At 39.0% G+C, this 15,501-nt stretch overlaps 1 protein-coding gene across 1 annotated transcript; it reads right to left on the reverse strand.

Moving 5' to 3' along the window:
- Nucleotides 1-269: 269 nt before the first annotated feature.
- LOC131875843 (uncharacterized) lies at nt 270-1,215 on the reverse strand. Its single transcript, XM_059220538.1, has 2 exons — nt 819-1,215; nt 270-622 (listed from the first exon to the last, which is right to left on the reverse strand). Exons 1-2 carry the CDS (start codon nt 1,213-1,215, stop codon nt 270-272), a joined length of 750 nt encoding a protein of 249 aa, XP_059076521.1.
- Nucleotides 1,216-15,501: the final 14,286 nt, after the last annotated feature.

Here is a 15,501-nt window from a genome sequence, read left to right on the forward strand (position 1 = left end):
ACTGAACTTTCTTGTCGCCTGGCTGAATTGACAATGACCTCATTTTAAGCATTCCAATATCATGACAATGACTTAAAACATAGCATAAACTTTATTTCTATATAAACTTTCTTACGAATAGAAAGGATTACATAAGCTAGCAATTGCAGCTCAAACTTTAAACATGAAAAATATCATGCTAGAAATTGCAAAAAAAGTGGAAACAATACCTACTTTTAGCTCTTATTCAATGACTATCTTTCTACTGCAAACATCTTAACACACAAAACTTATGTCCTAATAGAGATGGGGAGATCAGCTTTGAAAGTTGAAACAGTGATGACAGATGGGAGCAGACTCAAGTACTCTGCACTACACTTGTGCTCTTCACTCTCCAATTCATTAGTTTTTCTTTGCAGATAGTTGGAGAAATCTGAACCCACATTGTTGGACACAATGACAGTTCCTTTCCCAATCATTCCTCTCTCCCTAAGCACCAAGAAATCTGACAGGTAACTTTGCTTGGAGTGATCCATCAATATAAAATCAAAGTGTGGAACCCCTTCATCATCCAAGATCTCACACAAGTCCTCCACTTTGTCACTCACTGTTCCTTCCATGACTTCCACCTTTGATGCAACCCCTGAGACCACACCAAACCAGAAACAGAAAAAGGAAAAACAAGTTAAAGACAATAACTTCTCTATAATTCCAAATGAAAGAAAGTGCCTGAGAGAAAACACATTTGATCTCTGAGTTTATATTTACAGTTAGAAACATTGTCAGCATCCTCATGTTTACACTAACAGCCAAATGAAAAGAAAACTACACTAACTTACCTGCATGATTAATCATTGCTTTGGCAACATTGCAATTATTTGGATTCATTTCTATAGAGATCAGCTTGTTGCCAGGCTTTGTCATCTTGGAAGCAATTCTAATGGCAGAATACCCACAATAAGTTCCAAGCTCTAAGGCCAATTTGGGTTCACATCTCTGCACTGCAGATTCTAGAATGGAACCCTTTTGCTTGCCAATGCTCATCATCCAAACACTTTGAGTGTAATCATCAATGGCAGCCAAGACAGCCTCTGCATTTCCTTCCTCTGCCTTGTTAAGAACATAGCTAAGCAGTGCAGTTTCTCTGCCATCAAGGGACTGCCCTGTGAGCCTTGCCTTCTTGCTTGACACAAACACAAAGTATGACCACAGCCTTGACATCATCTGTGGAACCATCATTCTTAATCTGTTGATGAAAGAAATTTCAAAGCAAGAACAATAGTATATATGCTTTGAAAGAAAACTGTAAGAAAGCGTAACCTGCTAAATATGATGGACAAATGGCCAATAGATCTCGTTATGTTGTTCATAGCTCATTTACAATCCATATTTATAAGGGAGAGATTGTGCATATGCTTGATTTAGGATTCCTTACTACTATATATTTATTTTTTGTGTGAAGAAGAGAATAAGTAAACTAGTAGACGAAGTTATTCCTCAATTAGACCGACCACGACAGGGGGTGTGCACAGTCAAAAGAGATTTGATTCAACGGCGATAAAAGTGGTATTTTTTAGACGATTTTCCACATGGTTTCTTAGGTGTATTCTTGTTTGCGAGTTTAGAGATTATTCTATAAATGCTTTCACACGGGTGTCTTTTGGTGTATAAAGCATGAGAGGGTTCATATATGTTTCACTGAATTTCATATTTATTGAGAAGAAATCAGCCTAGAGAGTTATATTTTAAGAAAATAAAATTTAATTTTGTTTCAAAAGTTGTAATAATAAAATTTATATATTTAGGCTAATTTTTATTTAGTTTTAAGTTTATTTTGATAAAATTATTTAATATTAATTATATCAATAAATAACATGGTTTTGAATAAAGTTGGATTCAAATTTTAAGCTATCGTCTTTTTTCAATTACACATACTTTCATGTACTTAATCTTATCTCATTTTTATCTGTTTATCATAATACTACATCATTTATTATATCAACACTCGCACTTACACCTATGCATTCATTACCTACATCAATATTAACACCTTTGCATCTAAGGCCAATCGTGTGAGATGCATGAGCAAGCTTGCACCATGCGGAATTGATCCTTAACAAATTTAAATATCATATTCAAAATTTGTAGAGTCTTACCCATTTCATTTCATTCTTACCATGAGCTAACTTCATAAGTGTTTCATATGACTAGTCATTATGTCTTGGCAATTTAATGCATTCATTTTATATCATTTAGCATGGAAGAATATCTTAAGTTATTCTATTACCATTCTCATATCATTGTATGAATATTTCGATTTGAAGTAGTAAAAGGAACTTAGTGTTACGTCATCATTCTAGGACATTTGCATAACTAAAGGTTGTTCAATCATTTAAATCAAAGTAAATTGTGTTTAATCAACCAGATGTTAACCTTGGACAACATGATGCTTACGATTTAGTGATCTCTCCTCGTAATATTTTTCATTACTATTAGTTCTTGAGTATCATTGATGAAAAAAAGTTTTGAGCTTCTTATTTTGTAGAAGTTCATAGTGCACAAAATCACTTATATGGATTACAAATCACCATTCCACATTAGAGCACATTTGTGGTGAGTAGGATCAATTCCATAGGGCACAAATTCAATCCACAGTGATCCTTTAAGGTACAATTAAAGTAGAGAGGATCAATTATTAGACTCAAGATATGTTGATTTTAGTGCATAATTAGATTTATTCATTACCATTACTCCTAGAGTTGAGATTCTTTATTCATTCCATTTACTTTCCTAAGTTAGTAAATCTATCAACACATTTATCAATCCCAACTAATTATGAATTAATCTAGGTTGATTCCTATTATTTGCATGCATTTTATTTAATTAGCTTAGATGAGCATAATGGTAAATTTATTGCAATGCATAGATCACCCAACATAATACAACTTGTTGGCCAGTGGAATTCATGCGATCTCCATGGGCCCATAGCATAACATAAATCGCTAGTTGTTGGACCATAGACCCTTGTCTCATCAAAAAATTGGTGTACGCTCTCATCTCTTTGTAGAAGCCAACTTATGCTCTTGTAATAATATTTTGAGAATGATACTTGTGGTTGAGACAACCTTTCACATCGAGGTCTCTTCACCTAGTTGACTTGGAACCTTTTGTTTGCTTTAGTACTAACATTGTTTTTTATATATATCTATATATTTGAATTTTTTCTGCAGATTGATAGGATTTTCATCTTTGGGACTTGTGCATCCCTCAACATAGTTTAATCCTATCCCTAGTTTACCTTTCTCTCAGTTGCTTGATCTCTATATCTATATGCTATTGCAAGTATGAGCATAAGTTCATACCCCCACTACAATGGGGGCTAAATGCAGTGTAGTAAATTATATCCCTTTACAATTTCACATTCTATTTGGGCCTTAGCCAATCCTATTGTGATTGTATGATAATGTTGAGATTAGATCCTATGTTTTGGATCCTAATACTCTACCACCTCCTTCTCTAGTCTCTATTTGAGAAGACCAGGGGCCCAAATTCAAACATGTTCAAGTGTTGGCCTCCATCATTTCTAACCTTATCTTGATATTTTCATTTGAACATTAGATGTCATCCAGAATTTGTAAATACCTTGTAAACCCTATATTAAATAATCATTTTATTCACAAGCTAGAAGTTTCCAGTTCTAAGAATAAGTATTCCCTCAATTTAAGAGTAGATCTGCATATAAGGGGTAGCAAGCTATAATGATATATCTTCAAGTATAATTTCATGATTGATTTTGTTACATGTTTTATCGTGTTATTTCATCAAGAGTAGGAGGAGTTGTCTAAAAAGCATTGGATAATCACCATTATCAATCCTAAGGTATAATCTTGTCAAATTCGCCATTTCAATTATGAATGTTCCTCTTGTTGAAAACTTGGAGGAATTTATTATGTATTGCATTGATGTTTTCTCATTGATGTCAACACTAGTTGTTTTGGTTGTTTACCATTTTCCAATAGAGTGGTTGGATTATGATATAGATCTAGTAAGCTCTGGTATGCTTTGGTTTGAGGAATTGGTTTGGATCTGTCATTCATGCTATTTAGATGTGTATCACGATCAGTTGGTTCGAGATTTGTTGACTCAGAAGCTATCATTTGTTCTTTTGGCCACTGGTAAGGGTTTTACCGATAGAGCTTTGTTGAAGATATTTTAATGCACTTGATAAGTGGTGTTGGTGTGGCTTCTAGATGGATCGCGAGATGCTATTGGTTATCTTGTTTTTGTTCTATTGATTAGTGGTATTGGATTTGGTTTATGGCAACCTATTTTGGGTCTGGTCTTATTCTGCTAGGTTATGGACCAATTTCTATAACGTGTTGGGGGTAAGTACATCAAGTTGTGGTACCAAAAAAGTGCCACTTTTTATCTTTTCATAGAATACATCATTAGCATGAAAAGGTCATCCAAACCTATGAGTTGGATGCCCAAGTAAAATCCAACCCAAAGGGTTGGTATTCTCCCAAGAAAACCATTTGGCACTCGCCAAATGAAAAATTTTGAATTTTCACATTTGGCGTGCAAACCTATGGGTTGGATGCCCAAGGAAAATCCAACCCAAAGGGTTGGTATTCTCCCAAGAAAACCATTTGGCACTTGCCAAATGAAAACTTTTGAATTTTCACATTTGGCATGCGCCAAATTTGGCACTTGCCAAATGTGAAAAGTCAATTTTTTGCATTTGGTGAGCACCAAATGTTCTGCATTGTCCAATGTGAAGGTTTTGTGAGTATGTAGATTTTCCAGTTTGGGAACAAGTTATATCCATGCCCGAAGGAGAATATATACATGAAATATAACATTTAAGTATAGCTCTATAGGACTTATAATGTAGATTCTATTTTTTAGAGGATCATACAAAATTTTAGACTTAATCAAATTTCAGTAATCAACATGTCAAATTTCAGTAATCAGTATGCTCCTATTAGCATTATTTAGCTGTGTATCTCACTCTTTTTATCTTCCCCAAACTCTAGACCTATCTCTCTCCCTCTCTTGTCTCTCTCACTTATCTATCCTTGACTCTCTCCCTCTCTCTTCTCTCTCACTCTCTTATTGTTTCTCTCCCCTCCCACTCCTTTCTCTTGGTCACTACCTATCCCTTTTATCCTCTCTCCCCCCATATCTAGGGTTGTCCCTCCCTCCCTATTCACCTCACTACCTCTCCCTCCCTATATTATTACCCACCTTTCTCTCCCCCTCTATGTTTCTCACTTATCTAATTGTCCAACCTCTAGTTCTCTCCCTTCTCCTTAGCTCTATCTATTTATGAACTCTCTCCCTCTCTTCTCTCTCTCTCTCTCTCTCTCTCTCTCTCTCTCTCTCTCTCTCTCTCTCTCTCTCCAAACCTATCTATCTCCTCATTCTATAGGTCTCTCACTACCTCCATGTCTACCTCTCTATCCATCTCCTCTTACTCATCTCTTTGTTCTTCTATCTTTTCTATTCTCCTTGCCTCCCCTCTCTAGGTCTCTACCTTCCTTTCTTCCTCTCTCCCTCTCTATCTCCCTCTCCCACTCTCTCATCTTCTCTCTTCCTCTTGTATTCTCTATCTTCATTGTCTATGTCATTACCTCTCCATCCCACCCTCTCTCCCCTCTCTAGGTTTCTCCCTCCTTTCCTCTCCACCTATAAACCTCTGCATATAGGTCTCGTTACACACCTCTCTTCATCCCCCTCTATCTATCTCACTCCTCTCTAGCCATCTAGGTCTCTCACCTATCTATATGCCCCCTCTATAGTTATTTATGTGCGTTTCTACTTCTCTCTCCCTCCTCCTTAACCCTATCCCTTTATGAAGTCCCTCTTTTTCTCTTCCTCCCCTAACCTCTTTATATCCTCCTTCCATAGGTCTCTCACTCCCTCCATGTCTACCTCTTCATCCATCCCCTCTTACTCCTCTCTTTGTTCTTCTATCTCTTCTCTTCTCCCCCCCTCCCCTCTCTAGGTCTCTCCCTTCCTTTCTTCCCCTCTCCCTCTCTACCTTCCCATCCATACATAACCCCATATATATCTCACTCCCCCACTTTTTTATTCTCTCTTCCTCTTTTATTCTCTCTCTATATTCTAGGTCATCAACTCTCTCTCACCTCTCTAGGCTTATCACTTCTTTCTTCTCCACCTATCTACCTCTCCATCATGTCTCATTACTCACCTCTATCTCCCCCCTCTATCTATCTCATTCATCTCTCTTGTCATCTAGGTCTCTCATCTCTCTTTCCCAATATAGTTCTCTCACCTATCTATTTGTCCCCTCTTTAATTCTCTCCCTCTCTTCCCATCTCCCTCGCCGTTTACCCCTATTTATTTTTGAACTCTCTCCTCCTCTTCTCTCTTTCCCCCCACCTCTCTATCTTCCCCTTCACTAGGTATTGTAGTCCCTCCATGTCTACCTCTCCCTCAATCCCCTCATACTCTTCTCTCTCTTTATTCTTTCATCTCTCCTCTTATTCCTCCCTCCCATTTATAGGAATCTCCATTCTTTTCTTCCCCTCTCCCTCTATATCTCCCTCTCCCTCCTTATCCCCATCTCTCTCTCCCTTCCCTATTAATTCTTATTCTCTCTTTACCATCTACATCATCATCTTTCCATAACACCCTTTCTATCCCTCTCTACATTTCTCCCTCATTCCCTCTCTACCTCTCTACATCTCCATCCATATCTCATTACCAACCTCTCTCTATCCCCCTCCATCTATCTCAACCCTCTCTCTCTCACCCTATTTAGGTCTCTCATGCCTCTCTCCCCCTCTAGGTATCTTACATCTCTATATAACCTATCTGGGTATGTGCAGGAGAATGGTGGGCCATATGACCCCTTAGGAAACCATTACTATCTATCTTAGGATACCATATGACCTCTTGGGACAACATAGGGTGTTGTTACAAGTCATATGGTGCCCTAAGGGGTCATATGGTGTTTTTATGGGTCATATGGTGTCCTAAGGGGTCATATGGTGTCATAAGGGGTCATATGGTGTCCTATGACCCCTTAGGATACCATATGATCTCTTAGGACACCATATGAGCCCTAACAACACCACATGGTGTCCTAAGGGGTCATATGGTGTCATAAGAGCTCATATGGTCTCCTAAGAGGTCATTTGGTGTTGTATGCCCCCTAAGGACATCATATGACCCCTTAGGACATCATATGACCCCTTAGGACATCATATGACCCCTTAGGACATCATATGACCCCTAATGACACCATATGACCCCTAACAACACCATGTAGTGTCCTAAGGGGTCATATGGTGTTCTATGACCCCTTATGACACCATATGACCCCTAACAACACTATATGGTGTCATTAAGGGTCATATGGTGTCCTAAGGGGTCATATGGTGTTGTTAGGGGTCATATGGTGTCCTAAGGGGGTTGTATAGTGCCCTAATGGGTCATAGAATACCATATGACCCCTTAGGACACCATATGATCCCTAACGACACCATATGACCCCTTAGGACACCATATGACCCCTAATGACACCATATTGTGTCTTGAGGGATCATATGGTGTCATAAGTGGTCATGTCATGTACTAGGATGTTAAAAGGAGTCCTATGGTATCCTAGGGGGTCATATAACACCATATGACCCCTCACAACACCATATGACCCCTTAGGACACCATATTGTATTGTTACGGTTCATATGGTGTCCTAAGGGGTCATATGGTGTCGTTAGTGGTCATATGGTTTCCTAAGGGGTCATATGGTATTCTGTGACCCATTAGGATGCCATATGACCCCTTAGGACACCATATAACCCGTAACGACACCATATCATGTTGTTAGGGGTCATATGGAGTCCTGAGGAGTCATATGGTGTCATAAGGGGTCATATGGTGTCCTCTAACCCCTTATGACACCATATGAAACCTAAGACCACCATATGGTGTCCTTAGGGGTCATATGGTGTCGTTAGGGGTCATATGGTGTCGTTAAGGGTCATATTGTGTCATAAGGGGTCACATGGTGTTCTATGACCCCTCAGGACAGCATATAACCCCTAACGATACCATATGGTGTCCTAAGGGATCATATGGTGTTTTTAGGGGTCATATGGTGTCCTTAGGGGTCATATGGTGTTCAATCACCCCTTAAGTCACCATATGACCCCTTAGGACATGTCATATGGTGTCGTTAAGGGTCACATGGTATTCTATGACCCATTTGGATACCATATAACCCCTAGCAACACCATATGGTATCATTAGGGGTCATATGGTGTTCTAAGTGATCATATAGTGTCCTAAGGGGTTATATGGTGTTTTATGACCCCTTAGGATACCATCTAACCCCTTAGGACACCATATGACCCTTAAGGACACTATATGGTGTCCTAAGGGGTCATATGGTGTTCTAAGGGGTCATATGGTGTCCTAATGGGTCATATAATACCATATGACCCCTTAGGACACCATATTATCCTTAACGACACCATATGACCCCTAACGATACCATATTGTGTCTTGAGGGGTCATATGGTGTCACAAGTGGTAATTTCATGTACTAGGATGTTAAAAGGAGTCATATAGTGTCCTATGGGGTCATAAAACACCATATTAACCCCTAGGACACCATATGACCCCTTAGGACACCATATAGTGTCGTTAGGGGTCATATGGTGTCCTAAGGGGTCATATGATATTTTATGACCCATTAGGATGCTATATGACCCATTAGCACACTATATGACCCCTAACGACACCATATGGTGTCGTTAGGGGTCATATAGTATCCTAAGGGGTCATATGGTGTCATGAGGGGTCATATAGTGTTATATGACCCCTTATGACACAATATAACCCCTAAGACCACCATGTGGTGTCCTGAGGGGTCAAATAGTGTCGTTAGGGGTCATATGGTGTGCTTAGGGGTCATATTGTGTCCTAAGGGGTCATATGGTGTTGTATGACCCCTTAGGACACCATATGACCCCTAACGTCATGATATGATGTCCTAAGGGGTCATATGGTATCCTTAGGGGTCATATGGTATCCTCAAGGGTCATATGGTGTTCTTTGACCCCTTAAGACACCATATGACCCCTTAGGACATGTCATATGGTGTCGTTAGGGGTCATATGATGTCCTAAGGAGTCATTTTAGGGGTCATATGATATTTTATGACTCATTAGGATACCACATGACCCCTAACAACACCATATTATGTCGTTAGGGGTCATATGGTGTTTTAAGGAATCATACGGTGTCCTAAGGGGTTATATGGTGTTCTATGACCCCTTAAGACACCATCTGACCCCTTAGGACATAATATGACACTTAAGAACACTATATGGTGTCCTAAGGGGTTATATGTTGTGTTTAGGGGTCATATGGTGTTCTTTGACCCCTTAGGACACCATATGACCCCTTACAACACCATATGGTTTCCTAAGGGGTCATCTAATGTCATTAGGGGTCATATGGTGTCCTAAGAAGTCATATGGTATTCTATTTCCCTTTAGGACACCATATGACCCCTAAGGACACCATATGACCCTTAGGGACACCATATGACCCCTTAGGACACCATATAGTGTCGTTAGGGGTCATATGGTGTTGTTAGGGGTCATATGGTATCCTAAGGGGTCGTATGGTGTTCTATGACCCCTTAGGACACTATATGACCCCTAATGACACCATATGGTGTTCTAAGGGGTCATATGGTGTCCTTTGGAGTCATATGGTGTCCTTAAAGGTCATATGGAGTACTATGACCCCTTAAGACACCATATGACCCCTTCAGACATGTCATATGGTGTCATTAGGGGTCATATGGTGTCCTAAGGGATTATACGGTGTCCTAAGGGTTATATGGTGTTCTATGACCCCTTAGGACACCATATAACACCTTAGGACACCATATGACCCATAAGGACCTTATATGTTGTCCAAGGGGGTCATATGGTGTTGCTAGGGGTCATATAGTATCTTGAGGGGTCATATGGTGTTCTATGACCCCTTAGGACACCATATGGTGTCCTAAGGGGTCATTTGATGTTGTTAGGGGTCATATGGTGTTCTAAGGAGTCATATGGTGTTCTATGAACCCTAAGGAAAACATATGGTGTTTGAGGGGTCCAATAGTGTCGTATGGGGTCATATTGTGTCTTAAGGGGACATAGAACACCATATGACCCCTTAAGACACCATATGGTGGTTTTAGGGGTCATATGGTGTCCTGAGGGCTCATATGGTGTCCCAAGGGGTCATAGAACACCATATGACCCCTTAGGACACCATATATTGTCGTTAGGGGTCATATGGTCTTGTTAGGGGTTATATGGTGTTGTATGGGGTCATATGGTGTCATACAGGGTCATAAAACACCATATGACCCCTTAGGACACCATATGACCCCTTAGGAAACCATATGGTGATGTTAGGGGTCATATGGTGTCCTAAGGGGTCATAGAGCACCATATGACCCCTTAGGACACTATTTAGTGTTGTTAGGGGTCATATGGTGTCCTAAGGGGTTATTGAACACCATATAACCTCTAATGACACCATATGACCCCTTAGGACACCATATGGTGTCATTAGGGGTTATATAGTGTTGTGTGGGGTCATAGGGTGTCCTAAGGGATCATAGAACACCATATGATCCCTTAGGACATAAAATGACTCGTTAGGAAACAATATGACCCCTTTGGACACCATATGGTGTCTATAAGGGTCATATGGTGTTCTAAGGGGTCATAAAACACAATATGACCCCTTAGGACACCATATGGTGTCATTAGGGGTCATAGAAGACCATATTTTCCCTTAGGACACTATATGACCCCTTAGGACATGATATGTTCTTGTTATGGGTCATATGGTGTCCTATAGTGTCCTAAGGGGTCTTAGAAGATCATATTTACCATTAGGACACCATATGACCCTTAACGACACCATATGAGCCCTTAGGACTTGATATGGTATTGTTAGGGGTGATATAGTGTTGTGAAGGGTCATATGATGTCCTAAGGGGTCATATGGTATCATAAGGTGTCATATGGTGTCTTAAGGGGTCATATGGTGTCCTGAGTATCAATATGACCACTACCCTCAACCATATCTACCCTAAACAATGTTCCATCAATCTTGTACCCCATACCATAAACCTTATATCCTACAACCTATTATCTAAATCTTATATAGGGGAGGGAGAAAAAAGAGTGGAGAGGGAAGAATAAATAAAAAGAGAGATCTAAGAAGAAAGGGAGAGGTTGGTAGGGAGTGGTTGAGAGACCTAGAGAGGGAAGAGTAGATAGGTGAGGGAGAGAGAGAATAAAATAAGAGAGATAAGTTCACAAAGAGAGAAAGAGTGGTAAGGAGGCAGAAAGGAAAGAATTAGAGAGGAGAGGAATATAGAGGTGAGAGACCTAGGGTGGAAAGATAGAGGTGAAGGAGATACGGGGAGATTAAGAGACAAAGAGGGAGATTTAGATATGTAAAGATGGAGGGAAGGAGAAAAATAGGTATGGAAAGAGAGGTTAGGAGGGAGAGGTATTCATTAAGATAACGCAAAGAGAGTGGAGAGAAACAATAAGAGAAAAGAGATGGAGGGAGGGAAGGATAAATATGGAGATAAGGAGGGAAGGTGAGAGAGAGAGGGAGAGAGTACAGGAGAGACCTAGAGAGGGCAGAGAGAAGAAAGGGGGAGTAATAGGTCTAGATTTTTTTGGTAGATAAAGAGGTGATAAAAGAAATAAGAGAAGGAGAGATTTCATAAAGGGATATGGGTAAGGGGTGATGGAGAGAGAGAGGTGGATAGGAAGGGAGATAACTAGAGAGGGGATAAATAGAGAGATGAGATATGTATAGTATGAGAGAGAGGTTAAATACCTAGATGAGAGAGATAGAGGAGAGATAGATTAGAGGGGCATAAAGATAGGTTCCTAATGAGACATTAATGGATAAGTATAGAGGTGGAGAGGGAATGAGGGAGAAACTTATAAATTTTAGAGAGGGAGGTAGAGAGAGTAGGAGGGAGAGGTGACAACCTAGACAATGGAGAGAGGGAATAGATAGAAGAGAAAAGAGATGACTAAGAGGGGATGAATTGAGAGGTAGACATGAAGGGATTCAGAGACCTAAGTAATGAGGAGATAGATAGGTTTGGAGAGAGAGAATAGAGGGAGAGAGTTCATAAATTGATAGGGGTAAGGGAGAGGGAGAGAAATATGGAGATGGGGAGAGAGAACTAGAGGGTGGATAATTAATTAGGTGAGATACCTAGAGGGGGAGAGAGAGGTGGATAATAATATAGGGAGGGAGAGGTAGTGAGGTGAATAGGGAGGGAGGAAGAGACCTAGATATGGGGAGAGAGAATATAGAAGGGATAGGTAGTGACCAAGAGAATGGAGAGGGAGGAGAGTGAAATAATAAGAGAATGAGAGAGAAGAAGAGAGAGGGAGGGAGTCAAGGATAGATATAGGGTTAAGGAAGGAATGAAAGGTAGAGAATTTGGGTTTGCCTAGAGAGGGGAGAGAGAAGTGAGAGAGAAAAGAGAGGGATAGAAATAGGTCTAGAGTTTGGGGATGATAAAGAGAGTGAGATACAAAGCTGAAGAATGCTAATATGAGCATGTTGATTACATAAATTTGACTAAGTCTGAAATTTTATATAATCCTCTTAAAAATATAATCTACATTATAAGTCCTATAGAGAAGAACACTCACAAACCCTTCACATTAGATAATGCAGAACATTTGGCATGCTCCAAATGTGAAATTCAAAAGTTTGCATTTGGTGAGTGCCAAATAGGGCGAGCGCCATATTTGGTGCTCGCGAAATGGTTTGGATTGGAAACCACCAATCCTTTGGGTTGTATTGTACTTGGGCATCCAACCCAAAGTGTTGGACGATCATTTCAGGCCTGAGACATGTTTGTATCAGAAGATTAAAAATTTTCACTTATTTTTGGTCGTGCTCTCCATTAGGTTTGTATGTGTTTCAATAAAACAAAAAAAAACACCATAACAACCTCAATCTCTCTCTTATCTATCCAAGCATGTAATTTTTTTTTCATTTTGATTTCATTGAGGCTTTCATCTATAATTTCTTTTGTTAGTGTGTCCATTTTGGGTCGAGAACCAACATGCACTATTTTGGGTATAGTTTTTTATGCGTTCATCAAATTTTGAAGAGAGTTATATTTTTAGAAGCTAGACTCCATTCTACACAATTTTAAAATAAATAAATTAAGTTTTGATTAGTTATCAATGATTTTAGGGGGGAGCATGCTCAAATTTCTATTTTTCAGGATGTGTCATTAAAAAATTAGCTAAAAAATCTAGCATAAACTACAGGGTGCTAGCTAATTTATCACCGAAGCAATTTTAAAAATTCAAAAAAAAAAGTTAACATTTTAGGGGGGCCACAACAGACACTATGTTATGTTTTTTGCATAAAAACAGGACCATTTTTTGTTGCCCCCCTTTTTGAAGCCCTTAATCTCCACCATTTTCAAAACAAAATAGTAGTTTAGAAAGTAGACTTGAAGCATTGTAACTCTTGTTCTTGTTGAATCTTCAAATTTGGAGTGTAACTATCTTCAATTTGTCGTTGAAGTTCAGACTTTGCTGACTTCAGAAAAAAGTGGCATCTTTAGACCCCCTTTTGGTACCACAACTTGGTGCACATACCCTTAGTGGATGATCCTAATGCATTACCAGTTGGATTTTATTGATTTGATTATATTGTTTTTTGTCCTAGGATGATTTGGATAATCATTGGTTTATGGGTTTATATAATGAATTTATTGTATTATATTTTAGGTGGTCGACCTAATTGATTAGGCCTTGGGTTGGTATATATATGATGTAAGATCTCTTTGTAGATCAATGGGATATAGATTATGTCATTATCTATGTGCGAATAATGTTGTAATCATATGCAGAGGTTTTGGTCAATCATAGGTGATCGAATTGGATTTGTAAGAGAGGTTTACGACCTCTGGTATTGAGCTTATCCTAGAACTGTACTCAAGCATAGGAGATGCTATTATTGCAGTTCAATCTTCTTTCCGGATTGTAGTCTGGATTTCTTTTGTAGTCAATGAGGCTCCTTTTGTGATGAGAAGTGCGCTCTAGGTTGTTGGCCTTTCTACATGTGCAGGCCCCTCATTTTGTAATCACATACTTACTGTAGAAGTATTATCTGATTGTGGGTAGGCTTTCCACCTTGGTTGTTCCCCTTACCAGGTTTTCCATGTACAAATCTTGGTGTCATGTGTTATGGATGGATGGTAACTGTTCTATGATTTATGCTTATTCTTAATTACTATATCTATTATTTGGGTATTTGTCTCATGCATTTTGGTATTGAGTTTATTTGTTTTGGTAATAAGGCATTAATGCTTAAAGTTCTATAATTCGTTGAACTAATTCACCCCCCCTCTCAGTTGTCCTATGGTTATTTGAGCTGCCTAACAATTGGTATTAGAGCTTGGTCCTCTCTGTAGAATCTTAACCACTTGAGGAAAATCCTATGGCATCTAATAGTTCAAGTTCACCAAGTTCATCTATAGTTGTTTTCTGGAGAGAAATTCCTAGGCTTAATGGAACAAATTATAGAGTATGGAAGATTTAGATGGAGACACATCTGAGATGTCTTGGGAAGAATATTTGGGAGAGCATGAAGAAAGGGGTAACTCCTTTTAATCTGGAATTTGGAAATCTTCCTCTAGCAAACTTGGATAAGGAGCTTGGGAATGATTGTAGAGCCAGAGAAGCCCCTTTGTGTGAACTTTTTGATCAACAAATAATGGGACTAACTAACCAATCATTTGCAAAGGCTATATGGGATAAATTAGAGACTCTAAATGAAGGTGGCCCTACTATTAAAATTGCTAAACTTGATGGTTATCGGGTGAGGTATGAGAGCCTGAAGATGGAAGAAGATGAAAGGATTATTGCTTTTATGGAAAGAGTCAATGAAATTGTCATGGGAATTCAATATTGTGGTGGATCTCTGAGTGAAGATGAAATAGTTTCTAAAGTATTAAGAGCATTGCCATCGACTTATAAGATGAAGCCTACTACAATTAATGAAGTGAGGACAATGGAAAACACCTCTGTTAATAGGGATACTTTAGCTGGAAAGTTATCTACTTTTGAGCTAGAGGAATTTGGACCTTTTAGAGCTACAAAATCTGAACCTGCTTTTCATGCATCTACATCATCTCTCGGCAAGAATGATTAGAAAGCTTTATATGCGAAGGAACTAGAGGATATGAAGAGTTTGAGCAACTGGAAGCCTTATTTTCTAGAAGAGTACCTAAAGGACCGACAAGAAGTAGGTATGAAGGAAAATAACCTTTTAAATGTTTTGCATGTAATAAGATAGGTCATTTTGCATCTACATGTTCTGAAAGGAATTCAATATTTGAAGAAAGAGCTAGAAGATCTTGTAAGGCTAAGCATGAATATTAGAACAAGCATAAGTATAGGAGAAACAAAGA

The sequence above is a fragment of the Cryptomeria japonica genome, chromosome 5 (assembly GCF_030272615.1).
Source record: "Cryptomeria japonica chromosome 5, Sugi_1.0, whole genome shotgun sequence".
Classification (NCBI taxonomy): Eukaryota; Viridiplantae; Streptophyta; class Pinopsida; order Cupressales; family Cupressaceae; genus Cryptomeria; species Cryptomeria japonica.

Coding starts and splice junctions, on each gene's coding strand:
- LOC131875843 (XM_059220538.1), bottom strand. CDS start 1,215: ATGGTTCCACAGATGATGTCAAGGCTGTGGTCATACTTTGTGTTTGTG. Junction 623..818: donor AGCAATGATTAATCATGCAG/GTAAGTTAGTGT, acceptor GTGTGGTCTCAG/GGGTTGCATCAAAGGTGGAA.